The 26,977-nt window shown below is 34.8% G+C and overlaps 3 protein-coding genes across 8 annotated transcripts; 1 reads left to right on the forward strand and 2 right to left on the reverse strand.

Moving 5' to 3' along the window:
- Positions 1 to 523: 523 nt before the first annotated feature.
- LOC141659460 (UDP-glucosyltransferase 74AE2-like) lies at positions 524 to 15,129 on the forward strand. 4 transcript variants are annotated; one of them, XM_074466339.1, is made up of 2 exons: positions 524 to 1,290; positions 14,131 to 15,129. In XM_074466339.1, exons 1-2 carry the CDS (start codon positions 619 to 621, stop codon positions 14,863 to 14,865), a joined length of 1,407 nt encoding a protein of 468 aa, XP_074322440.1. In that variant the 5' UTR covers positions 524 to 618; the 3' UTR covers positions 14,866 to 15,129. The 4 variants fall into 4 exon arrangements, with proteins under 4 accessions (XP_074322440.1, XP_074322441.1, XP_074322444.1 ...); XM_074466340.1 differs by lacking the exon at positions 524 to 1,290 and adding an exon at positions 10,156 to 10,919; XM_074466343.1 differs by lacking the exon at positions 524 to 1,290 and adding an exon at positions 11,088 to 12,173.
- Positions 15,130 to 15,414: 285 nt separating this feature from the next.
- LOC141659458 (integrin-linked protein kinase 1-like) lies at positions 15,415 to 20,452 on the reverse strand. Of its 2 annotated transcripts, XM_074466337.1 has the most exons (12): positions 19,676 to 20,448; positions 19,393 to 19,467; positions 19,205 to 19,309; positions 18,830 to 18,915; positions 17,792 to 17,912; positions 17,241 to 17,320; positions 16,977 to 17,039; positions 16,755 to 16,873; positions 16,536 to 16,621; positions 16,134 to 16,252; positions 15,791 to 15,919; positions 15,415 to 15,714 (listed from the first exon to the last, which is right to left on the reverse strand). In XM_074466337.1, exons 1-12 carry the CDS (start codon positions 20,093 to 20,095, stop codon positions 15,708 to 15,710), a joined length of 1,410 nt encoding a protein of 469 aa, XP_074322438.1. In that variant the 5' UTR covers positions 20,096 to 20,448; the 3' UTR covers positions 15,415 to 15,707. The 2 variants fall into 2 exon arrangements, with proteins under 2 accessions (XP_074322438.1, XP_074322439.1); XM_074466338.1 differs by lacking the exon at positions 15,415 to 15,714 and having other exon boundaries at positions 15,787 to 15,919; positions 19,676 to 20,452.
- A 357-nt stretch (positions 20,453 to 20,809) lies between these two features.
- On the reverse strand, positions 20,810 to 26,764 carry LOC141659461 (2-alkenal reductase (NADP(+)-dependent)-like). Of its 2 annotated transcripts, XM_074466344.1 has the most exons (6): positions 26,449 to 26,764; positions 23,736 to 23,936; positions 22,764 to 22,941; positions 21,913 to 22,079; positions 21,598 to 21,680; positions 20,810 to 21,341 (listed from the first exon to the last, which is right to left on the reverse strand). In XM_074466344.1, the coding sequence occupies exons 1-6, from the start codon at positions 26,674 to 26,676 to the stop codon at positions 20,963 to 20,965; spliced, it is 1,236 nt and encodes a 411-aa protein (XP_074322445.1). In that variant the 5' UTR covers positions 26,677 to 26,764; the 3' UTR covers positions 20,810 to 20,962. The 2 variants fall into 2 exon arrangements, with proteins under 2 accessions (XP_074322445.1, XP_074322446.1); XM_074466345.1 differs by lacking the exon at positions 23,736 to 23,936 and having other exon boundaries at positions 26,449 to 26,744.
- Positions 26,765 to 26,977: the final 213 nt, after the last annotated feature.

Genomic DNA, 26,977 nt, shown 5'->3' on the forward strand with positions numbered 1-26,977 from the left:
GTTCCAGCTTATCTTCCCTATTTCTCGAAGTTCGATATTCAGTAGAGGGAGCGAGAAATATATATTTAATAGTGATTAATGGTCGTTTTATGACAAGATTTGATAGTTAAAAACACTCGCATATTTACCTTGCATTTAGCAAGATTTGAACTCGTACAAGGAGCGAGTGAGATATACTCACAATCGACTCACTCGAGGGAACGAGTAATGTATTTTCATTAATTAGCACCTTATGATAAAAATTACTAGTTAAACGCATTCACATATTTACCTTATCTTCGACAAGATTTGAACACGTGCAGAGGATATTTACCTTATATTCGACAAGATTTGAACACGTGCGGAGGGTATTTACCTTATATTTGACAAGATTTGAACAGAGGGTATTTACCTTATTTGTTCGACAAGATTTGAACACGTGCAGAGGGTATTTACCTTATATTCGACAAGATTTGAACACGTGCGGAGGGTATTTACCTTATATTTGACAAGATTTGAACACGTGCAGAGGGAACGAGAGAGATATACTCGCAGTCGACTCACTCGAGGCTCAAAAGATAAAAGGAAGCAAGGGCAGAGTAATATCACATTGCATATCCTGAGCAAGGATTAAGAAAAATGAGTAGAGGGGAGAATGAAGAAGCCTTGATCTCCAGCAAGCCTCACATCATGCTCATTTCTTTCCCATTACAAGGCCACCTAAACCCTATGGTACAATTTTCGAAACGCTTAATCTCCAGAGGCATCAAAGTAACACTAGTGACTACAACTAGTCTTGACATCTCCTCTCATGCTGATTCTAGTTCTATAACCATTGAACACTTTCAAGTTGACAGGCCTTCAACAGAAGGCAGGAGTAGTTCCGATGCTATTGATGAATATTTATCGCTTCTTGAAACTAGCATCACTCGAAACCTGCCAGGAGTCATTGAGAAGCAAAAGGCCAACGGGTGCCCTGTTAAATTCTTGATTTACGACGCACTCATGCCTTATGCTTTGGATGTTTGCGATAAGGCTGGAATACAGGGAGTTGCATTTGTTACTCATTCTTCTGCTGTTTTCGCCATATATTACCATGTTTATCAGAGGGCATTAGATATCGACTTGTTGGACGAGTTGTCTTCTGTTACATTGCCTTCATTACCGGTTCTGGGATTCAAAGACTTGCCTTCTTACCTTTCTAATGTGGGCAGTTATCCAGGCTTGTTAACACTTTGTATGAGTCAATTCCGCGGTCTGGAGAAGGCATATGGCTTGATGTTTAATACATTTGAGAAACTGGAAGGCGAGGTTAGTAATTTCTTGATCCCAATTGTTTCATTTCTGCAAAAGTTGTCACATACATCTGGTTTTCTAGTAGCAATTACGCTCCGCACAAATCATAACACGAGTCACGTGAGAACCACGCTGAATGTTAAACGTAATAACATGTATAGTCCCTGTATGCTAAAAATTTACTAGGGCGAGAACCAGTTTAAGTAAGAATTAAGAATGATCTTTTTACTTGTCATAGGTTTGAATCTGTAAGCTGCTCTTAAAGAGTTCAAATCAGCAGGTTTAATTTAAAATTATTTAAAATATAATAAAAGAAACAACGACAATAATAAGTATACATGCCACAAAATATCCTCAATCTCAACAAATTCCCTCTCAATTTCATTCTTTAAACCAGACATTTTGCTAATCCTGAAGATCCCGATGAGATTGTTTACAAAATAGGTACGGTTATCACATTTAGTGTTCTGAGCCTTTTTCAGAAATCGGGTCAAGCCCCGATTACGAGTTCGAAATAAGCCGAAGCATACTCTCCCGAGTGCATCCAAATTGGGTTATGACAAGCGCACCACATGCCCTTAAAAGATCATGATTTGTTGGTGCACATAGTAGTAATACTTTGTCTTATAAACTGAACAGAAGTCCCAAATCTTCTTGATGTGAGACTAGGGTGTTACATTTAGTCCTAGTTCATGATCCTCGCATGAGACGGTTGTTGAATCTCGTGCAAGTTAGGGCACTAGATTTGGCATATCGACTTGCTCAGAAATAGTTCCTTTCTTTACTCGGGCTTGTTCTATTTCTGCAATTTACACGCCTCTATGAACTCTATGTAGAGACTTCAGGTATGCTTGCTAGTCAGTCTTGACTTGAGTTGCTCATGATGCTGACTGCATATGAGCAAATATCTCTTTTCCGGAAATTTTGATCTTATTGTCTAATCTTGGACATACATTTCAAAGATTCTGTGTTTTAATAATGTAAATGATAGCTGACCAGGAAACACAAAACAATTTTTTTAAAAAAAACCTAGGAGAGGACAAGGAAACAGCATATATGCCAGGAAATAGCCGGCTAATTATCCGTGATCTCGAGGTTGAGTCGTTGTCAGGCTTAGGCATCTTCTGTAGTCAGCATAGACTGAAGCTTCTAATATGATAGTACGTAAGAAGACAGAACTCACAGTTGAAACATTCGACAAAAAGAGTAGTTGAATGCTGCTTATTTAAAACCCCGAGTTCTAGCTGATCTTCATCGAGCTAGATTACTACTACATTTCCAGTAAGCTATTTGATATTCACTTAGAAAAGGTAACAAAATGAGTATGAGGAGTAATGAAGAAGCCTTGGTTGCTAGCAAGCCTCACATTATGTTCGTTTCTTACCCTTTACAAGGCCACATGAATCCGATGATTCAATTCTCAAAACGTCTAGTTTCCAAAGGCCTCAAAGTAACATTAGTTACTACAGCCAACTTAGAAATCTCCTCACTTGCCAAAACCACTTCCATGAACATTGAACATGTCTCAGTTGATGAACCTTCAGTAAGAGGCGACTCTTCAGACATTATCGATGAATTCATAGCCCTTTACGAGATTGGCATGACACGAAGCTTGCCAGAGGTCATTGAGAAGCATAAGGCCAATGGAAGCCCTGTCAAAATCTTGATTTACGACGCGCTCATGCCATGGGTTCTAGACATTTGTCACAAGCAAGGCATCCAGGGAGTTGTGTTTTGTACTCACTCTAGTGCAGTTTTCGCAATCTACACTCATGTCTGTTCAAGAACATTGGACATTGATTCTTTGGGAGAGCTGTCTGCAGTTGAGTTGCCTTCATTACCAGTCTTAGGATTCAAAGATTTACCTTCTCTGGTGTATGATGTGGGCAGTTATAAAGGATTGTCAAGACTTGTTGTGAGTCAGTTCCTGGGGATGGAGAAAGCTGAATGTGTGCTGTTCAATACATTTGACAAACTGGAACACGAGGTTAGTTACTTCTCAGTTCTCACACAATGAAAACATATATTAGCAGAATAGTATGAATTTGAAAATGACAAACAACCCGGTACATTTATATCGGCCATAAACACATTTGCCAACCCCAACAACTATCTGCCAACTTTGTTTGATCTGACACTGCAATTTTTAACGAAAAATTTCTCGAAATGCTGATGTGTTACGTGTATAGTTGATAACTTTTCTAATACTAATACGGGAATTCGCGTGTATACATACGCTCCCTCAAATTGAAAGTTGTCATGTGTCATTGTTACAATAATATCTCTAACAACTTAAGATTTTAGAGTAACTGTTTCCTTAACGTGGTATAAGAGCTCAGAGCTCAGGCTGGCTGAAGACTTAAGTTTGAAAGGCAAATTTATGCTCCAAAGAGGGACGCCCGTGATCCACTATTCGACATGGTATAAGAGCTCGGGCTGACAGAAGACTTAGGTTTTAGAGTAACCTGAAAGATATTTGATTTCATTTCATCTAAAAAGGGAAACAGAATGAGCTACACAACTGATAACCAAAAAACCTTAGTTGCTACCAAGCCTCACATTATGTTAATTTCTTATGCATTACAAGGCCACCTGAATCCAATGATACAATTCTCAAAACTCTTGGTTTCCAAAGGCATCAAAGTGACAATTATTACTACCGCGAAACCAAAAATTTTCCTATGCCAACACGTCTTCCATAAATACCGAACACATTTCAGTTGATGAGCCTTCATCACCAGGCGATACTCCAGAGGGTATCGATGAATCCTTCAACTCGTCTTATCAAGGATTGGTGAGACTTTTTGCGAGTCAGTTCCTGGGAATGGACAGAGGAGATTGTGTGTTTTTTAATACATTTGACAAGCTGGAATGCGAGGTTAGTAAGTTCTTACAATCTTACTCCCACACCGCCATTCTGTCTACGTTTCGAGTTTAAACAAGTCGGGCCGAGTAAAATACTTTTTTTTAATAATTAAATGTAAATTTAAACGAGTTTGAGTCGAGACAAGTCGAGTTCTCAAGGTTTGAGCCGAGCTTATTCAAGTTCGACATATACTCGGCTCGACTCATTTGGTAAAATGAGTTCAGACCAATATTCGAGTTTGATGGATATGCGAGTTCGAGTTCGAGTTCGAATTCGATTGATAACGAGTTCAAGCTGAGCGAAATTATAGTTAATATATCTCTTTAATATTTTTATGTTTGTGGGTATAGAAACAAATTCTATTAAGTATTTATATATAATCCCTCCGTCCCACTTATTCTGTCACCAATCATATTTCCACCTTTTATTCAATCATATTAAACAAACCGATAGTTAAAAAAAATTATATTACTTTTCTAAAATATTAACACTTAAATTACCATATTAACTCAAAATGAACAACGGTTTTGGGACATATATACATGATAAAAAATGTGGCCACGGTGAATGAGACGGAGGGAGTATAATTCGAAATATTACGTGGTTATGTATAGGCTTTCCTTTCCAGCTAACTCCTCAACTAAACCTATTGCGACAGGAAGTACAATAAATATTCAGCTAACACATCCTTTAATTGGTTTGAACGAAAGGAGACAATTCTAGTTGAGCCTGACATTGGAATGAAGAACAACAGTGATTCAGTGTCGAAAAAACCAAACATTTTGCTCATCTCCTTACCATACCAAGGTCATCTCTGCCCCATGATGCAATTTGCAAAGCGATTAAGCTCCAAACAAGTTGCAGTCACAGTTATTACTCCATTTTCCGCAGATTTAAGCTCCGTCGATAAACACAAGTCGATCAACATCGAATACGTATCGTACGATCACGGAGGAGAACCGTTTACAACGGTCGAAGATCACATGGCGAATCTCGAAAAGAAGGCGACCGATAAGTTGCTTCAAGTCCTCGAAAAACAGCCCTTTGATGTCTTGGTGCATGATTCCGTGTTTTCATGGGGAGTAGATTTTGGACATCAACACGGCTTAAGAACAGCTATTTTGTTCACACAGGCTTGTGCTATTTCCGCAATTTTTTACCTTGTACATCAAGGTAAAATTAAGTATCCGGTTCAGGAAGGAGCGAGTTTATCGTTCCTTCCTGACGAGATACCGATTAGATCCGGTTCAGGAAGGAGCGAGTTTATCGTTCCTTCCTGACGAGATACCGATTAGTCATGTTAAGGATCTGCCGTCTGATCTTTACCATGAACGTGTTTCGGGTACGGCAGTTTTTGAATGCTGATAATGCTGATTGGATCTTCTTTAATACTTTCCTTGGGCTGGAAGATGAGGTTAATAAGAACATCTCCAAAGCTATTGTTAAAATTGTCCCTTGATTTGCAGTCTATCGGATGAGAGAGTAGGTTTTCGTTGAAAGGTTTGTGTGAATAATGGTGCACATAACCCCGTCGGCGGCGCGGGTTACTTATGATAATAAAAAAGAAAATTGTTAGCTCAAATAATTTAAAATAAAAATTATCCAAAAGCTACTGAACGTCTATATTTTAAAAATAGTATCTTAGTTATTATTTCTATGTTGTTATAAATAGGATATATTATTTAAATATGATAACAAATTATGTTTTATTTAATTACAGTTAAAACTTCGACAAATATAGCCAATATGATAACAGATTATGTGTAATTTAACTACGGTTAGAGTTTTGACAAATATAGGCATTGTAGAGAGTTTAACTAATTTTTTAGCTAAAAAGAATGCGCGAATAATTTTTTACATAATATCTAAAATATATATTTATGATATTTTTGACACATTTTTAGCTAAGAACTCATCCCATTGGAGATGCTCTAACAATTCAAACAACAGATAAACCTTCAATATATTATTATACCAGTTTCTCCCCGTAATAATTATTATTTATACATAATTTAATCTTTATAAATAATTTTAGGGAATTAATTGGAATAAAAAACTAGACATCAGTCAAAAATAAAAATTACAATTATATTAAGGAAAAGTAATAATTGTAGTATAGAAAACATATGTAAATCAAATATGATATTTGCCTTATATATTTGACAAAATAAAATGACAATATTTTTATTTTTTCTAGTATTAGGATAAACATTTAATTTAGAGCAATGCTTCTGATACCAAAAAAATTCAAATTTATTTCCGAATTATACATGATAGTTTTTAATTCGTGGGACTTAAATTTAAATATGCGGGGTTCAATTTATTTACAACCTAATGACCAGTAGCTAATTATCGCAGAAGTATAATAAAATCGAATGAAACACCGCTCGACTAGGCTCGGCTCGATTACCCCACACTGCCCGGTGCCCGCCCCCTCCCGTCTCCATCACTCGTATAACTCCATAATGACAGGTCCTACTAATTACCACACATTCGATATTAGAATATTAATCTTAAAAATTAAATTTAATAAATTATTGAAAATAAATATAATTAATAGTATTATATCTAACTATGTTATCGGAGAGAACTTAACTAGAAATTAGGATGAACGTCTATATAAATAAATATTAAATATATAATAAAAATGAATAGATTTAAATTAAATAAACAAATCTTGAATAATAACGTAGTTGAAGGAATCGAACTGAGTTTGAGTGATAATCAAAATGTGATATTTTGGTATTATTATTATTGACCGGAATAATAGTATTTTTTTATTATTAGAAAGTATAGATTCAACCCTCTCAAAACCAAAAATTTTGGTCTGATAATTTTATTAACTTAAATAGGAAGGAAAATAAATGAAGATAAAAATAAATAAACGAACATCAAATATGATGAAATCCACTTAAAATGATTTGACAGTGCTTTTTTTTTCGTTCCAAGAATGAGATGAAATCAAATTAAAGTGACTTGGCAGTGATCTTTTTCCGACTCCCTTAAATCAAGTTTTTTAAGCAAATGAGTCAATGCTTCCTATTTTATAATATACTCCATAGTTCATAGCTGGATCATCCATCTTCTCATCAAACTCCAGTTCTAGAACTGTATATCTGACGTTGCTAGAATAATTAAGGCGATTCAATGTCGAAAAAACCAAACATTTTGCTCATGCCTTTACCCTACCAAGGTCACTTCAGTCCCATGCTGCAATTTGCAAAGCGTTTAAGCTCCAGACAAGCTACTGTCACAATTATTACTCCATTTTCCGCAAATTTAATCTCCGACGACAAAATTAACTCGATGATCAACATCGAATACGCCTCATTCGATCACGACGGACAACCAATTACAACGATTGAAGATCACATGGCCAATCTCGAAAACAAGACAATTGATAAGTTGCTTCAAATCACTACAAGAAAAACGGGCATTCCTACCGAGGAATCGGTAAGAAATGCCCCAAAATCGGTAGGAAATGACCCATTTCCTACCGATAAGGAACGATAGGAAATTCCCAAGTGGGAAATGACATTGAGGGGAAATGAATATGATCACAGTCAATATGGGTCCCATCGGTAGGAAATGACTTGCATTTTCTATCGAGTACGGAATTGGTAGTAAAAGACCTTTGACTTAAAAAACGTTAGGAATTGGGAGTAGATTTTGGGCATCAACATGGCTTAAGAACAACTATTCTTTTCACTCAAACTTGCGCTGTTTTCGCAGTTTATTAACTTGTGCATCAAGGTAAAATCCGGTTCATGAAGAAGCGGGTTTATCGTTCCTTCCTGACGACATACCGATTAGTCATGTTAAAGATCCGCCGTTTGTTCTTTACCATGAAAGTTATGCGGGGATGGTAGAAATGTTTGGAAGTCAGTTTTCGAATGCTGATAATGCTGATTGGATCTTCTTTAATACTTTTCTTGGGCTTGAAGATGAGGTTAGTACTTTCTCATTTACTTTTAAATTAATTATACATGCACTAAATCGCGTAACAAGAAAATGACGATAAGAGGGGCCAATTACATAAAGGGTAGTATTTTTTTCAGAGCAAAAATTTAACTTGTGGAGCAAAAAGTTATTGAAAAGACCAAAATACTCTCATTATTTTTTATTTGCTTTTTATTATTTTTCTAACATAGAGGCGGTTTTGTCTTTTCAATAAGTGTTGCTCTGGAACTAAAAATGTTGCTCTGGATATTAAATTTTCCGTATATAAATGGTATGTGATCTTGTACCCTGTAGTGAACTTTAAAATAAAATGCAAAATCCGAACAAGCCCCATTGAACTTATCTTTTTCTTTCTCCTTGATTTTGCAAGTGAAATCTTGATAAAAATAGTATATTCTCTATATATGTATATATCTCCAACTATAATTAATTCACACATCATTTTTAAAGATCAAAATAAACTGTATCTAAAAATATGCAGAATTGTAGTAAAAATTTGGGTGGGAAAAGAATCAAAGAAAACAAATTTCTCAACTTTACTTATTTATCATAGAACATCACAAAAAATTTGGGTGGCCACATGACCCAGCTATCCTGTGATTCCGCCTCTGCTTGCATTACAAGTAGAATTTTGACCTTTCGTAAGGAAAATAAGAGCTTAACCACTACAATAACGGGTTACAATAACCCGTTGTTGGCTGAGTATGGTATCTCCGATTACTAACAATTGGCCAAGGAAGAAAATAGCCACCGTAAATGAAGAATAAAATAAAAATTAAAGACAGGAGTATCCGACAAACAGATAAAAGATAACATATACTATAAGGCTTAGATTGTTTTCTTGCTGAGAATGTTGCTTACCAATTCTTTGATACACTCTACGTTAAAAACAAACAGAAGCTTTAATAGATCGATTATTATAATTTTGAACACATACATTGGTTGTTCTAGAATTTTAGCCTTTTTGAGGAAAAATATACTTAGGTTCTTATGTCGTAAAGTATCTGTTCCAACAAATTTCGTAAGGGTTGGTTCAGTTGGTCAAAAAGGGATAACTATCCTTTTAGTCACGGGTTCCAATTCCACGGCAGGAGAATTTATGATTATGTATGTCGCTTAAATGCGGTTTATTTTGATTCACGTGGTTTGTAGGCTATTACGTGAGCGGCTGCGGGTTACCTACGATAAAAAAAATAAATAAACGAATATGAATATACATTTGCAACCACGATATTCTATCATACTAAAATATTCATTCTTTTTAATCTTTAAATATTAATAAAATGATATGTACAAAATCACAAAATTTCAATGAAACCGGTATACTTGGAAAATTATAATTATCTCTCTATGTGAATATTAATTTGTGTTTTTATAGATGAGTGACAATTACTGTACAAATTACAACGAACATCGAAAAATTTAATAACTATTCGTATACATGATCTCAGCTTTCACGATTACATTCACACTTATGTCATTATTTGGAGGAAACATAATTAGATTCATATGGTTTTGAGTACTTGTTCTAACAAATCTCGTAATGAACAATAAACGAACATGCATATACATTTGTCACCATGATATTCCATCATACTAAAATATTCAATCTTTTTAATTTTTAAATATTAATAAAATGATATATACAAAATCACAACATTTAAATGAAACCGGTATACGTGGAAAATTATAATTATCTCTCTATACGAATATTAATTTGTTTTTTTTATAGATGAGTGACAATTACTGTACAAATTATAATAAATATCGAAAAATTTAATAACTATTCGTATACAGGATCTCAGCTTTCGCGATTACATTCACACCTGTGTCATTATCTCGATTTTTGTCATCACATATGTTGTTTTTTTCATGCATACATGGTTATGCACCTCTGCTATATGTTTGATTCAGACAACAAGGAATAATATATTCGAAATAAATGAAATTTCCTTTTAAATAGGTATCTTTGTACAAAACAAATAGTAACCAGACAGAATAGGAAATATAGTTTTTATTTCATAGTAATAGACTCCTTAGCTGGTATCATCTCAGGTATCTCTTGGTCTCATTCTCATTCTCTTTTGTATATATAAACATAAATCTTTGTGTGTTAAAGATATCTCTAAACATCTTTGAGCAAATCAAGAAAATTGCAGCTGAGAGTGACATTGAAATGGAGAACAATGGTGATAAAATGTCGAAAAAACCGAACATTTTGCTCATTTCTCTACCGTACCAAGGTCATATCAGTCCCATGATGCAGTTCGCAAAGCGGCTGAGCTCGAAAGGAGCTGCAGTCACGGTTATTACTCCGTTCTCAGCGAATTTAATCTCCGACGATGACAGAAACAGGTCGATAAACATCGAGTACGTCTCGTATGACCACGGGGAAGGCCAGAATATTGTGACAGTTGAAGATTACATGGCCAATATTGAAACCAGAGCTTCAGAGAAGTTGCTTGAAGTTGTCGAAAACCAGGCGTTTGATGTGCTGGTGCATGATTCACTGATGCCATTCGGGGTTGATTTTGGACATCGACATGGTTTGAAAACGGCTATTTTTTTCACTCAGCCTTGCGCGATTTCTTCAGTTTATTATCTTGTGTACCAAGGTAAAATAAGGTGTCCGGTTCAGGAAGGAGCGGATTTATCGTTCCTTCCTGACGAGATACCGATTAGTCATGTTAAGGATCTGCCGTACGACCTTTACCATGAACGTTACCCGGGTACGTTAGAAATGCTGGCAAATCAGTTTTCGAATGCTGATAATGCTGATTGGATCTTCTTCAATACTTTTCTTGGACTGGAAGATGAGGTTAGTACTTTCTTAAGTTTTTGTCAGATTAGTTACTTGTCTTTGTTCACTTTTTTTTTGCTTAGACTTCCTGCAAGAGGGACAAGAACTCAACCACTGCACCAATCCTTTGTTTGACCCGTCTTTGTTCACTTAACACACGCTATATCTCATGAAAACCGTTTTGCTTGACCTCTGGGACAAGAACTCAACCACTGCACCAACCCTTTGTTTGACCCGTCTTTGTTCACTAAACACACGCTATATCTTATGAAAACCGTTTTGCTTGACCTCCCGCAAGAGGGACAAAAATTCAACCACTGCACCAACCATTTGTTTGACCCGTCATTGTTCACTAAACACACACTATATCTCATGAAAACCGTTTTGCTTGACCTCCCGCAAGAGGGACAAAAACTCAACCACTGCACTAACCCTTTGTTTGACCCGTCTTTGTTCACTAAACACGCACTATATCTTATGAAAGCTAAGTAAATTTGCCGGCCCGGGAGATAAGTTCAATATTTTGAATGGTCCTAGAAGTGTCCGTCAAAGATTCATCACCAACATAAGAACAAATACATAAATACTACTGCTGTCTGAGTTCTGCAAAAAACAAAGAAGATTATAAAGCATTGTGATCTGTGAGTTGAGATTTGAAAAATGACGAAAATGCCCCACGTTTTGTTAATTTCACTTCCGTTTCAAGGTCACATTAGCCCTATGATGCAATTCACTAAAACATTAGCCTCCAAAGGCCTTCAAGTCACCTTTCTTTGTCTCTCTTCCACCATTGTGCTTAAAGACTCGATCAACATCGAGTACGTCACCTACAAAAATGATCGAAAAGCACGAAACCCGGAGGAATATATGGCGAATATCGAACGACAAGCATCGGATAAGTTGGTTGAAGTCATGGAAAAACAGAAAGGCCTTGGTCAGCCATTTGATGTCCTGGTGCATGATTCACTTATGTCATGGGCAGTGGATTTGGGACATCAACATGGTTTACGAGTGGCTTCTTTTTTTACTCAAGCGTGTGCGGTTTCCACGATTTATTATCTTGCGTTTGAAGGGAAATTCATGGTTCCCGTGGAGGAAGGATCCGGTTTATCCTTCCTCCCGTCTTCGATACCTATAACAGAGATCCGGGATTTTCCTAAAGACCTTCTGGGTGTGCATCCAGGAGTCTCGGATCTGCTTACGGGCCAATTTTCACATGTTCAAAAAGATGATTGGATCCTCTTTAACACCTTTCTTGAGCTCGAAAATGAGGTAATTTTTGTTGAACATAGAAGAGCCCATTCATGTTGAGCAATTGTTGACAAATCATTTGTTTTCGATTTTTTTTTCAATTAGGCGTGTCTAGAGTGATGTGATCCTCATATTAAAATCGCGAAAAATTTTCGCAGAGCTCCGGGCCCCACTATGAAATTTATATAATTATAATATTAAAATTTTATTATAAATTACTCTCTACGTCCCAAATACATGTCCGTTTTGATTTTTACGTGTATTTTAAAATATTTTGACCGTATATTTTTGTTGACCATTTTTCAAATTTTATATTTGTGAATAAAAATTTAAATCTTAAATTTTTATTCGCAACATAAATTTGAAAAATAATTAATAGAAAAATATAATTAATGCACCTTAAATTACGTGTAAAAATCAAACATTATCGGGAAGTATGTCAGATTGATAAAATTCAAAATTATTCGTAATCAAAATTCAAACATGTGAAAGTGTAATTTGATTACACCACTAGAATACAAAAATGTTTACGTTTGCAATGACAATGAGCAATTTATTCTGACCCATCTGACAACAAAGTCAAAGATTAGTTGGGTGGTCCTAAATTAAAGACAAACTCATTTATGTATCCACGTACATATAACAGTATTGGATAACGTTTTCGGTATAAACGAGAATCGAATCTAATCTGATCATTTCGCTGCGTAATATAATCTCGTTACATAATTTCATTGATTATCTATATATTTTGTGTATTCATTTGTATATATGATATTCTTTGATAGCGTTTTTGGATGAACGAGAATCGAATCTTATTTGGTTATTTCATCGCGCTTAATATATCCCGATATACAATTTCGTAGATAGTAGTCTTTATTCTTCATTTTAGGGTATCATATTGAAATCATGGCTACGAAAATTCATGTATTTGTAGTTGTGTACCCAGTTCAAGGCCATATAAATCCAATGCTACAGTTCTCGAAACGGTTAGCATCGAAAAATGTAAGAGTCACATTGATCACCACCTCTGCATACAAGAATCTGAATGAGAATCAACCCACAAACCCTACCATCTTGTTTGATTACATTTCTGATGGATTTTCCGGTGAAAAGCCATCAGGGATTGCTGATTTTGTTGAAACATTCAAGAATGAATCATCTAAGAGCTTACCAGAACTTATCGAAAAACAGAGGAAAACAGAGTACCCTGTTTCTGCCATAGTGTATGATTCATTTATGCCTTGGGTTTTGGATATAAGTAAGAAATTTGGGTTATATGGGGTGTCATTTTTTACTCATTCTTGTGTTGTTTCCACAATTTATTATCATACAAGTAAAGGGTCATTGAGAATTCCGGTTGAGAATGGGAATGTGGTTTCTTTGCCTTCGATTTCGTGTTTGGAGATGGGTGATTTGCCCTCTTTTGTATCGGATTTGGATTCGTATCCTGGCGTGTTGAAGCTTGTTCTTGATAGGTTTTCTAATTTTGAAGAGGCTGATTGTTTGTTTTTTAATAGTTTTGACAATCTTGAGAATGAGGTAAGGTTGTGTTTGTTTGCTTGGATTTTAATTTTAGGCCCTTTCTGTGTGACATTTGTTATTTGATTGTTTTTGATGAGTCTTGCTTATGAGGTGAGTTGTTTTAGGACTTTAAGTATGTTCAATGAAGAGCAAGCAGCAACAAAATGTGCCGCGAGCTCTGTTAAATTAGGGTTCTTTCTACCATGGAACGACGTTATGTTAGGAAACATGTAGTACATTTAGGCCAAGTAATTGACTATGGAGATGCAATAAACTTGCTAGGGAGAAGAAGAAATGGCTAGCCAAGTTTCAGTCTTTGTGTTATTTAGATGTCATACTTCTTTACAATGTTTAAGTCTTTATCGGTACATTTGATCTGATCATTTGTTACTAATCTGGAAAACAAGAATTCTTAATTTTAGTATGTTTGTAATCAATGTAAGACATATTGTTTCAGGTTGTGAATTGGCTGTCGAGCAAATGGAAGATTATGACCATAGGACCATCAGTTCCATCAATGTTCTTAGACAAGCGATTAGCTGATGACAGAGACTATGGCCTCAGTCTCTTCAAACCCGATGGAGACGCTTGCATCAAGTGGCTAGACGGAAAGGATAGTGACTCAGTAGTCTACGTGTCATTTGGGAGCTTAGCCAATCTTGAGCAAGACTACATGGATGAAATAGCTTGGGGCTTGTTGGATAGCAAATGCAGCTTTATATGGGTAGTTAGAGATACTGAAAAGAGTAAGCTTTCAGAGAAGTTTGTAGAAGAATCTGCTGACAGAGGCCTGATTGTGAATTGGTCCCCTCAACTCGAAGTTTTGGCTCACAAGGCCGTAGGGAGCTTCATGACGCATTGTGGCTGGAACTCAACTCTGGAAGCATTGTCTTTGGGTGTGCCAATGATGGTAGTGCCTCAGTGGACAGATCAAACAACTAATGCCAAGTACATTGTGGACGTGTGGCAAACTGGTGTTCGAGTAAAAGCACATGACAAGGAGAAAATCACAAGGGAGGACGTAACTAAGTCTGTGAAAGATGTCATGGAGGGAACAAAGAGGGAAGAGCTTAAAGCCAACGCGCTTAAATTCAAGGAAATGGCTTTGGAGGCAATGAGTGAAGGTGGAAGCTCTGATAAAAACATCGACGATTTCATTGCAGAAATTGTGACCTCTTCCACCTCTACCTGAACATGGTCTGCTGATTGGTCTGCTGATTGGTCTGCTGATTGATCTTTCATATCTTTGAGTTGGCTAAAGTTTTTAAATTCTGTGGTACAAGAGGTACTTCAGTCCATTTATACAGACAGATAATGTCATTAGTACTGGTAGCAATTTGGAATTTCCTAATGTTCTATTAGATATACAACTGCTCATCAGTATTCTATCTTCTTTTGATTTTTATGATACCTGTCAACATTTTTATGATAATGTTCTATTAGATATTCTTGCAAAGTCTTTGTTTCTGCTTTTGCACTAGTCAATCCTTCAGCAGCTTGATCACAATCTTCTGCAGATGCCTCCTCCCTCTTATGATCAACCAATTATTCATTACTTTCAACATCCCAATCCAAGTATAGATGACTTCCCGCGGTGATGGAAGCATACAGAATAAATTTTGAGTATTTCTGGGTAAAAATGCTAAAAGCTCAAGATTCAGTCTTGAATCTTACTATTTACTAGTGATTGAAGCATCTACATTTCAGTCTTGTTGGTTAATGCTAAATACAGACTACAAAGGAAGAAACAAATCTTTTTTAGTTTATTATTTCCTTGATGAAGATGTTGTACAAGTCTATACACACAAAACCTGTTCCATAATCTGAAAAAAGTATCAATAAGGACCTGACTCAGAACTATTTAAAGATCAGACTTTTTGGCCTGAGGGCTGAGACCCTGGAGAACTACTGAGAGCCTCCAACTTGTACCAATGTTCCGGAACCCCTTCTTGATCTTTTCATCGATAATGAAACATTTAAGATGACTTTACGACAAAGCCACCATGCTTCTCCCATTCCCGTTGCAATTCCTTCTCATAACCTACATCAAGATATCGTTCTTCCATTCAGAATCAAAAGGATATCAACACCATATTTGTCTTAAAATAGAAGCCTACCAAGGGAGTTTGAAAGTGTCCTTCCACCCTTGTTTGTTGCAGGTCAAGATGATTTTGTCCAACCTTACGATCACTTCTGAAAAGCTTGGTCTTGAATCGTACTCTGGGTTCCAGCATTGCTCGATTAATCTGCATGTACCCCCAACAGTAAGATTAAAAGCATGAACAAATTTTATTACTCAAAATGATATCATGCAGACAATAAAGAAGCAAGCACCATCATGAGAAATCAGTTCTGATTTTCTTCAAATTAACACGAGGAAATCAAGTAAATGCTGACACATTATTACTCAGACATCATATTTTCTATTCAAAATTTATAAAGATCATAGATTTGGCTTACTCTTTTAGATCCGGTGGATAAGACTTTGATTTTTGCTTTGGCCTTTTTCCTTCTTCACACATCAGTCTTAGAGCTTCTTCTGGAGATTTGGGGTGAAATGGTTGGACTCCCTCCATCATCTGTGTCATTTCACCGACAAGTGTGCAGTTAATTTTATTTTCTCGATTTTCTTTCTTGCATCAGACAATCTTAGGGAAAGAATTGAAATTTACAAAAAATGGTTAAAAGCCTTTAAAAATCAGTCTAAAATTGAATTTATGGTTAGTTTAACCAATTTAGAGCTTTACGCAACATTTTTACAATAACTAACAGTGATTAACAAAAGTCTGCAACATTTAAAGAACTCCAGTGGAAGAAAACTGTTGCAACAACCAGGAGATCTGACATAAACAAAAGTTATACCTCATAAAGGATCAGGGAAAAAGAGTAAACATCTACTCTTTTCTCGAATATCTCATCGTTGTAGATCTCAGGTGCCATGTATAAATCTACAAGCAGCAAGCAAAATTTTAAGTTAGGCTGCATGCTAATAGAAGAACTACTGGAACTACAAGCAATAGGTTATTCAAATTTTAGTATTAAAAATCAATAAAAATTGCTTCGATTTGTATCAAAACTTACTGGAACGGTCAAGGACCTCGGGCTGCAACATTTTTGCTTTGTCTGGAGATATTGTTGACATTCTAAATACACCAAATCCTGCAATCTTCAAGTGACCGCTACTATCCAGCAAAATATTTCTGGCACCTTATCGAAATTCAGATATTAAAGACACTTCATCTAAGAAGTAGTATTCAGTTTAGGTAATCAAACATCAAATTCAACTAATGCATTAATCATTACTTTGGCTTTAAATCACAATGAATAACTGGATCTGGTTTACATTCGTGAAGATAACTCATGCCCCTGATAAAAACGAATAGCCAAGACCATATCAGAAACTAGAAAATAATTATCAAGTCAACAATGATATTGTAGAAGATCAATAAGAATATACAATGTTGTATAGGCAATACAGTAATAAGTATAGTTGATTGACAAATAGCAAAGATTGATATTTACAACGACGTTACAAAGATTTGGACATAGAAATATAAGTTCACTTGCCTGGCTATATCTAGAGCTAAATTCAGAGCTTTAGATAGAGAAAGCCTTCCTTTTCTTTTAAGGTATGCTTCCAAGTCACCCTGAAAATCGCCATCAATGTAAAAATTATTTTCCATAAGAAGCTTATGGTAATACAATTTAGAAAGCAGAAGTTAACAACTTAAGATATGTATAAGTAATTACTTTGTAATTAACAGATAATGGTTCAATTTAATGAACTTCATTACAGCTATAAGGTTCAGATTTAGTGATTAGTAATTGGTTACTGATATACGAGAGGAAGTTATGAAGTTAGTACTGCAAACTTGAGAGCAAGTGTATATCATTAAGCTATGATGAATAAATGAACATGAATCAGACAAAGTATTACTCCTATGTTACCAACATTTTTTAACACAACACAAACTTAATTTCAAGATGCAGAAGGACTGTCAGTTCTAGTTCTTTCAGTACATAAGCACTTCGACATTTAACTACTAATGTTAATACAAAATAACATCATTTAACATAAAGAGGAAGTATGGGAGGGGTAGAGAGGAGTAGAGAGTTACTCTTGTGTGATACTCCGTAACAATCATCATAGGAATATTTTGGGTGACAGCTCCAACAAATTGAATCACATTCGGATGTCTTACTTTTTCCAATATCGTTAGCTCATTTTTGAAAGAATTTCTGCACCAAAAGATAATAAAATTTGCTTCCATGGAAATTTAAACGCCACATACAGATATACAAGCTCAACAAAGAAGTACATTCCATGGCACAAACATAATCTACAAAGCCTGGTTTTCTGCTAAATGATCAATTCTCAATGAACGTATTCTATTCACATAAATTTTGATCTAAAACCACATTTTCACCCTTATGACCTTATGTTCAACAAAAAGTTGCCCTGTAGTACAGATGATCATATACTCTGAACATGTTCTGAAATCTTATTGTAGCTGGAAAGTGTGTGAATCATATAAGAGGGGTCGATAACATAGAATGAAGACATGACTACTATCTTCTAAAACTTCAAATTTGCTCGAGTTAATAAAGATTGTATTACTTATCCCATGGTTGCATTTTTCTAACATTAAGCACATCATGAGATGTCTTGGACATCCAAATGATTGCATCATGTATATATCCTGAGATCCTTTTTCAACTCTACTCTAATAATTTTAAAAAGAGCTTATCAACAAGTATGTTTCAACTCAATTCTTTGGTTCAATATTATATCCAAACTTTGTAACCTAAATGTGAAGAAATCTATATGTACATGCTAAGCACATACCAAGAGCACAGAAAGTAACTTGTTTGTGGGAGATTAAGATGCTTAATTGACAAGGGTTCCTATTTTTTTTTATAAAAAACAAGGGTTCCTTCCTACATGCTACAGCGAAAATTTTATTGGCTCATTACAAATACCAATAAAAGATAAAGATTATAAGAGCAGTAAAAGCATAAGCCACAATGTAATAGCTGCATTATATCTAAGCTACATTGGGTGATACTAAATGCAATGATGGTAAAAACTTAACAAAATGAAGGACATGCATCGATTATTGTTAATGATAACAGCGGAGAAAAGCTGAGCTACAAACATGTATTCCGGATCTGAATAGCCATCTTTGTCAAGTATCTTTACAGACACTTTTGTGCCGTTCCATTTAGCAACTTGATATGATCCCTGCAAATTGACAAAAATCTGATGAGGTTGTTTGGTTAATTGTACTATCTTCCATCAAGTTTTTCTGGTACAAGTGTCTAAATCCTTGAATAAATTCGCTTGTAAAAGTGATTTCATGATCAACTTCATTTTAACAGGCCTATTTAACTCATCTTAGTATTAGGGACTCATCTTAGATACGAGTTTGTGACCGCGCTATATGCAAGTAAGTCATGATGACATTGTAGCATGTTTGTTATCAAGGAAACCAGAGCTTTTTAAGTATGAAGAGGAAAGAAAAGTAACATGCCTTTGAGATACCATCGCTTCTGCGAACATGAAGCTCTAGGGGATTGAGCTCATACTCCGGGACTTCACGAGGATTTGCAACTGCCATAGGAGTTTTTCTGATTTTCTAGGAACAAGACAAATACATCCATCCATCAATAACTTCAAAGCAAAAAAAACATTTCAGTGCTATAGAGGAACTTAGTTTACCGCAGTTTTAGCTCCGCGTGCCCTCAAGATATTGTAAACTTCGAAATTGCCATAGAATTTGGCATCAGCTGCTGCCTGTCATGAAAGATAAGAGAACTTAACAAGAGACAATTTAAACAAAGATACAAACATGGCCGATCCTGAAATTTGCGGGGCCTTAGGAAAAATCAAATTTTGGGGGCTATTTTTTGTATATGCCGCATATTATATATTTATGTTTGAAGGATTCAAAAATATTTGGACCCTAAACACAGGTCTTGCTCGTCTATAATCAGGGCCATACCGTACTACCCCAACGATCACGGGCATCGATGTTAGCCTTACGACTCAACAATAGCTCGACAACATCCGTATGTCCTTCACAGGCAGCAATGTGCAATGCTGTCCGTCCATCCAAATCAATGCTATTAACATCAACATCATCATCAAGCAACTCCAAAACTCCGTCGACATCTCCTTTGCTAGCCATAAACAACAGCTGCATTGTCGAATCAAGATTGTCAGGCACAGCCAATATTTCGTCTTCTCCTGCAGCACTTCTCCTGATTGGATCAAGCGATGACTGACGACCAAAGCTAAACCTCAAGGTCTTAGCGCGAGGATCAAGTGAGTTTTGGCGCTTAAAACTGAATTTCACATTTTTCATCGACCCCGTCGAGAATTGTCGTGAGATTCCTCGCTTTAGTTGCGCAGGAAACGCCATTTTAAGGCCGGCTCAGATTTTATTCCCTCCGTGACTACAAACTGTTGCGAGAAATGAAAATTGTACCTGAATTTGTGAGACCTGGCTCGAGATCGAGAGCTTCAAAGCTCTCGATAACGAGCAGAGAAAATCGAGAAATGGAAGAAACAGAAAATCTGAGAGATAAAAAGAAAAAAAAATGGAAAGAGGGGGTCTGTGTAGTTTCAAATATATTTTGTGTGTTTTTTGTTTTGAATGAATTTTGTGGCTTAGTTTTTGCATACATTTTGTATCGTTCGTTTACCGCCAATTGCTGCATTCCTTAAATATCAGCTCTCTAATTTTACAAACTTACATTTTAAAAACTTCATAATTTATATTGTTATAATTTAGTCTTGATGAAAGTGTCATATATAACTTCATAATTATGAATAGGGAAATGTTGTTTCCAAGATTTTTAATTTTCAGAGCAAATAAAGCATGAAAAGACAAAACTGCCCCCTGCATACAATAACAGCAAAAGAATAAAAAAAATAATGTGAGGGGTATTTTTGTCTTTTCATATTATTACAGCTCTGGAAATAAAAAGTTTGCTCTGGAAATATAATATGATGATACACTGTTTGAGAAATCATACAAGTAGCTTATAAGTTGAAAAATATATACATTTTTCGGCTTATAAGTTGGTCATATGATAGGTCAAACGTGTATTGGGTGCTTTCTCTAGTACGGAAATAAGACTCTCAAACAACAATTTACAATCTGCTTATTACACAAAGTTCAGCAGATACATTATTCTTGTCACAGAACATTGCACACAAATTCAAGAACTAAGCAAACCTCACATTAAAATGACAGGCACTACTATGATCCAGATGATTGACAGTTTCATTCACGAGCAACGACCACCACCTGCTTACCGACGTTACGACCAGAGAAAAGCCCGATGAGAGCTGCTGGGGCACTCTCCAGGCCTTCAGCTGTGTCTTCCAGGTAATTTATCTTCCCTTCCTTAATAAACGGCAGAACCAACTCCAGAAATTTGGGATAAAGATGGTAGTAGTCAAATACAAGAAACCCTTCTAAGCGAAGTTTCTTCATAACAACGAACGTCAAATTGTGGACACCTTCAGGCTTTTCAAGGTTGTACTGAGAGATCATCCCACACACAGGGATGCGTCCATTGGGCCTCATGTTAACAAGCACTGCATCAAGCATCTTTCCTCCAACATTCTCGAAGTAAATGTCAATGCCATTAGGGAAGTACCTGTTGGAAAAGCAATGACAAAACAAAGGGGGAATTTGTATCTTAGTTTGGCAACTCGAGGAAGACAGAGGTTATAAACTAGTACTCCATCCAAGTTGAGTTTATCAATGAATCAAGTTTTCATGCTTTACTTGACAAAAAATTTCACGCTGAAACAAGACCTTCAATATGAATTTAATCATTCAATTGCGGGAGAAGCTTTTCATTACTGTCTTAATGTTCATATAGTTAAGAAAGTTAAAGAAAAATAACAGACCTTTTCAATGCTGCAGCCAGGTCTTCCTCTTCCTTGTAGTTAAATGCCTCGTCGAACCCAAATTTATTCTTCAAAAGGTCAACCTTAACAAGAAAAAATACAATGCAGAAAACATGACAGGTTAGTAAATGTAAAATTCATATAGTGAAGAATACATCTTAGCAGACAGAGCTTTCATATTCAGAAATATAGCCTATACGTGTCCTCAAATGTACTGACATTTATGTCAACTTCTAAAATTCTATAAAAGTTTTAGGCACAAAAATGTGTTCAGTATGATTGCTTTAATTTCTAATACAGAACATAGGTACCCACCTTTTCTTTGCTTCCAGCACTGCCAACAACATAGCAGCCAATAAGCTTTGCAAACTGTCCAACAAGTTGACCAACTGCTCCAGATGCTGCTGAAACAAAAACATATTCTCCTTTCTTTGGGGCAGCCACTTCATAAAAACCAGCATAAGCAGTCATACCCGGCATACCTATAAGAATGACGATAAAACGTTTCAACTACTAGATTTTTCCTGAAATAATTAACAGTCATGGCTGCATACATGTAAATAGAAATAGCGATCAGCAAGCTTCATCTACTACTGACAAGAGAATATTAATAACCTCTGATCGAGTTACCAGAGATTCACATTTGTATAAGACTGGTAAAGAACATGATGGACCAGTAACTAAACTGAGAATATCAGTACTGGTTCTTATGGGTATATAGCAAATGATCTTAATTTGGTCAGTCATAAAATAATAGCTAATTAAAATATAAAACCACCATACCCATTCGCCGGTATCAAAGTAAACGTCATTATGTACGGGCAGACCCTTAAAAATCTGATATGCATTTTGCTAAATTTGAAAGAAATAACAAAATATAGGTCTACTCCAGCATCCTAAAGGATTTAAATCTCCCAATACAGGGAAGAAGCCCCAATAAAAAATGATGCCCGACAGATTCCAACTCAATTTGAAGTTCATGTTCTCATAAACAAAATCTGTAAATAAAACACACACACACACAGACACAAATGGCTTCAACAAAAGAAAGGGTGAAAGTAAATTAAATGATGAATGAACAGAAACGATTACTACTGAAAAAGCATTCATCCAGAACATTGCCATTCGAAATCAATGTTGCATAACACAGTAAGTAAATGACATACCTAACAACCCTGTGTAGTAGGAAAGAGGCACATCTGTGTGCTCTATCTTAAACAAACCGGCTGTGTTAGTAATGAGGCTATACTCTTCCCATCCAGTAAATCCCCAAACCAAGTCATCTTTCTTGAACTTCGGATTCCCTGAATCCAACACTTTTGCCACCCCATATCCCGTAATAGGCTGCATTTATTACCAGCAAGGTTACTATTCAAAGATACACTTGATTAAACATCAAATACACCAATCTCCAATCTTTGCCACCATTATAAATATATTATTTTTAAGAAAAATTACATGATTTCTAAGGACCAATTCTCAACATACCTATCAATTGATCAAATCGATAAATCATAATAAAAATGTCAATATCCAACAAATTATGTTGACATTGTTGATAGAGCGCCTATACAAAACAATGTCCCCAAAATCACTAGAAGCATTATTTCATAATATTTATGACGAACACACTAAAACACACCAGTAGAACTTCACATTGCAACATATCATATGATTTTTTTCAAATATTGATAGCTTGTTATCTAACAAGTCTTACCCATCCTTTAATAAATCTAAGAATGAGCGAGAATCAAACTCATGACCCGAGAAGACATAGGATAAGCCCTTGGGCTATCTAATCGCCCTCTATGAAATTATACTTTTAATAACTCATACAACTTCATATACCCCCAAATGATATTATGATACTGTCACTGTGTATAGATAAACCTCAACAAATTGATATTTGTTTTCCCCCATTAAAAACTACTCCCAAGTCCTAATTAACCGAGGTTCTACTGTACAAGCACTGAACTAAAAAAACAAATACCGGTGATAAGTACCCCAATAATACAATCAATCAACAATTATGGCACGAGCATAAATACAATAAAGTATATATAAATTTGATACCTGCCCGACAATTATCTAGTAACGGGCACGAGCATAAATATAATAAAGTAGATACAAATTGATACCTGCCCGGGAGTGAAGGCTTCAACATAACCGCTTTCTGATTCAGTCATACGAGAACGCATATAAGGATCACAAGACAAATAAAGATTCTTAACAACAATCCCATTAGAACCATGTGGCACATTCAAGCTCATTTTCGAAACTTGAGTAACCATATCGCTCTCTTTAGGGTAACCTCTGCTTATGTAGTCTTTCATTACAATCTGCTTGTTCTCCACCATTTCAGCCATGATTAGTAGTAAATTGTATGGTGAATGAGAGATGGGTGGGGGTGTTTATATAGTGAAGTTTGTAGTGGGAAAAACAGATGTGAATATAGGGGTGTGGAGGGTGGGCGCTGGGCTGGTGTTGGTTGTGAAGTTTGATGACGCTCTGGTGACTTGGGGTTGTAATGTGTACAAGGAAGGATTGGTTTATGGGATTATCAAGTTATTATTGCTTTGGAATCATCTCTTTGATTTTGTTTTTTGTTCACATTATTCTCTCTTTTTTTTTTATCACATTCTTCACACACACTATTCTTATATGTTCAATACTTATCAGTTATCACATTGTTCACACACACTATTCTTGAATGTTCGATACTTACTTCCTAGTCCCGCCCACGATACATGATAAATGCGAAAACTTTATAATTTATGATGAGACTGATGTGAATGCTTATAAAATAAACAAATTAGATCTACTGAAATTAAATTATAAGTTTTCACGCTTATTATGTCCATGTGCACATAATAGAAAATCCGTTTTGTTAAATGTACCAAAAGAAATAAACCACTCATTTATAGCATTATTTAAAATTATCACAGTTACACATTCACATAATACACTTATTTTAATATTCACTCATTCATAACATTATTTAAAATTATCACAATCACACATTCACATAATACACTTATTTTAATATTCACTATCTCTTTTACCCGACTAAAACCGAAGTCAAGCATAAATGTTTTAAAGAAAACTTAATATTCAGACAAGGTCAGTCAAAATGAGACGGAGTAAGTATTTTTTAGACTAATGCTATATCATAATGTACAAAAATTGTTACAAAAATGTGACGGTATGTAATAATTTAATTTGTGATATTGGTGTGATATACTGACTCATTTTAATTTAACAAATAATAATCTAACATGTGACATTTGTAAATATTTCAGAATCAATTTTGTAATTATAGTATTTTCCTAATTTTTAAAGAAAATTCAAACGGAAACCTTGTCTAATGATCAATAAGTAATCAGTGATTAGTTCAAATAAATAACAGGGTTACTAAGTGGATATAGTTAAAAAATCTAATAATATTTCATTTCTGCAACCTGATGAATTAGTTTAAGAAAAACTAGTCTAAAACCCACGTCATGCATGATTATTCATCATTATAAAATATTAATTATAATTTTTAATATTACTGGTGTGATCCAAATTTTATATCTCATATAATTTAATTTTTAAAATTATATCTAATTTTTATCAGATTTTATGAAATAATTTAATAGAGTGAAAAGACGACTACCAACCAAACTTTTAATGTCATGTCTTTAACATAATAGTATCTATATTCTTTATTAATAAACGAAACCATGTATAATTTGGTGTTAAAAGTATGGTATTACCAAAATTTTGGTACTTACCTAACATAAGTTAACTTCTATTCTCTATAAACTTTGTTACCTGATACTTTGTTTTTAACACAAATCGACTTTTATTCTTTGTAAATTTTATTTTGTTTTTAGTTAGTGTTAATCAATAATTAAATAATATTAAATAAACTATATTGAAAAGGCTAATTATAAGATAATTATTAAACTATATTAATTAATATTAAATTATCTAAAAAACAATATTTGGTTCATAAGATAGAATACAATTCGTTTCACAAAAATAAAACTTATATGTTAGATTTCTATATCAAGTAAAACAATACAAAACTAGAATTATAGTGGAAAATTTCATAACTGATTCGATTATTTAAACCACATAACTATTTTTTGCAAGTAACAATTTAATATTTGATATTCATATATTAATTTTAATTTGTGTTTCGCACGAATTATGAATAATTCTCTACAATTATTAATTTGATATTTAGTCTCGGGCCCGTGTTTCGCACGGGTTATCAACTATCTATACTAATTAACGAAACTATGTTTAGGTCCCAAATTTTGGTACTCCCTAAAAAATTATACAACTATTTTTAAAATTTTATGTAATAAATCTCAACCGACAAAAATTAACTTATACTTTATGTAAATTTTATTTTCCTTCAATTTTTATTTTTTGCTGAACATCCAAGCGCCGTTTTACTTTAAAATAATCGTATTAGTTATAAGTTAACATGTCAGATTTATATAAGTAAGTAATTAGGTGCATGCATAATTATAACTATAAAGTGAAATTTTAGAATTATACTTAATTTCGATTTTTTTAACTACATATTTTAACAACATTTTATATATTATATTTAGATCTGTATTTTACACAAATTATTAATTTTAGTTTTATGCAAATGATAATGTGATACTATTATTTTTAATTTTGGTGCTTCACACGGGTTACCAACTAGTAAATATAATAGTATAAATAAATGTATAATAATTAATTAAATTATAAAAACCAAACCGGGGGAGCATTTTATAACGATTAATCGAGTGATTAATCAGCAAAATCGATAATTTCTGCAGGCATCATTTTGTAAATATAAAAAAGTACCTGACCAGGAGTGAAAGGTTCATAGAAGCCAGTTTCTGTATCAGTCATACGAGAACGCATGTAAGGATCACAAGACAAATACAGATTCTTAACAACAACCCCATGAGAACCATGCGGCACTTTCAAGCTCATTTTCGAAACTTGAGTAACCATATCACTCTCTTTAGGGCAACCTCGGCTTATGAAGTGTTTCAGAACAATCTGCTTGTTGTCCACCATTTCACCCATGTTTTGATAATTAGTAGGAGATTATATGAGTGGTTGTGTATTTATAGAGTAAAGTAGCTTGCAGAGGAGAAACAGGAATGGATAAAGGATGAGTGATGACGCGAGAGGTGAGTTATTTGGAGCTGGTGTGTTCCAGAAAGGAGCTGGTGTTTTCTGGAACTATCAAGTTATTACTTTGTAGTTATCTTCTGTATATGCTTATGTCACAGCTTGATGTTGGATCACGAAACTTTTGATATTTTGAAAACTTAGTCCCAAATTTTTGAAACAATTATATGTTATCGAAGTGTTTGCTGAGCTG

Source organism: Apium graveolens, chromosome 5 (genome assembly GCF_009905375.1).
Source record: "Apium graveolens cultivar Ventura chromosome 5, ASM990537v1, whole genome shotgun sequence".
In the NCBI taxonomy this organism is placed as follows: Eukaryota; Viridiplantae; Streptophyta; class Magnoliopsida; order Apiales; family Apiaceae; genus Apium; species Apium graveolens.

Bases quoted from the DNA above. Each gene is read 5' to 3' on its own strand.
- LOC141659460 (XM_074466339.1), top strand. From the start codon at position 619: ATGAGTAGAGGGGAGAATGAAGAAGCCTTGATCTCCAGCAAGCCTCAC. The intron at 1,291-14,130 runs GTTAGTAATTTC...ATATTGTTTCAG, and splicing joins TTGAGAAACTGGAAGGCGAG to GTTGTGAATTGGCTGTCGAG.
- LOC141659458 (XM_074466337.1), bottom strand. From the start codon at position 20,095: ATGGCGTTTCCTGCGCAACTAAAGCGAGGAATCTCACGACAATTCTCG. The intron at 17,321-17,791 runs GTAACTCTCTAC...GGCGATTTTCAG, and splicing joins TTACGGAGTATCACACAAGA to GGTGACTTGGAAGCATACCT. The intron at 15,920-16,133 runs GTAAGCCAAATC...GGGTACATGCAG, and splicing joins TATCCACCGGATCTAAAAGA to ATTAATCGAGCAATGCTGGA.
- LOC141659461 (XM_074466344.1), bottom strand. From the start codon at position 26,676: ATGGGTGAAATGGTGGACAACAAGCAGATTGTTCTGAAACACTTCATA. The intron at 23,937-26,448 runs GTACTTTTTTAT...GAGAACAAGCAG, and splicing joins AACCTTTCACTCCTGGTCAG to ATTGTAATGAAAGACTACAT. The intron at 22,080-22,763 runs GTATGTCATTTA...TCATTCTTATAG, and splicing joins CTACTACACAGGGTTGTTAG to GTATGCCGGGTATGACTGCT.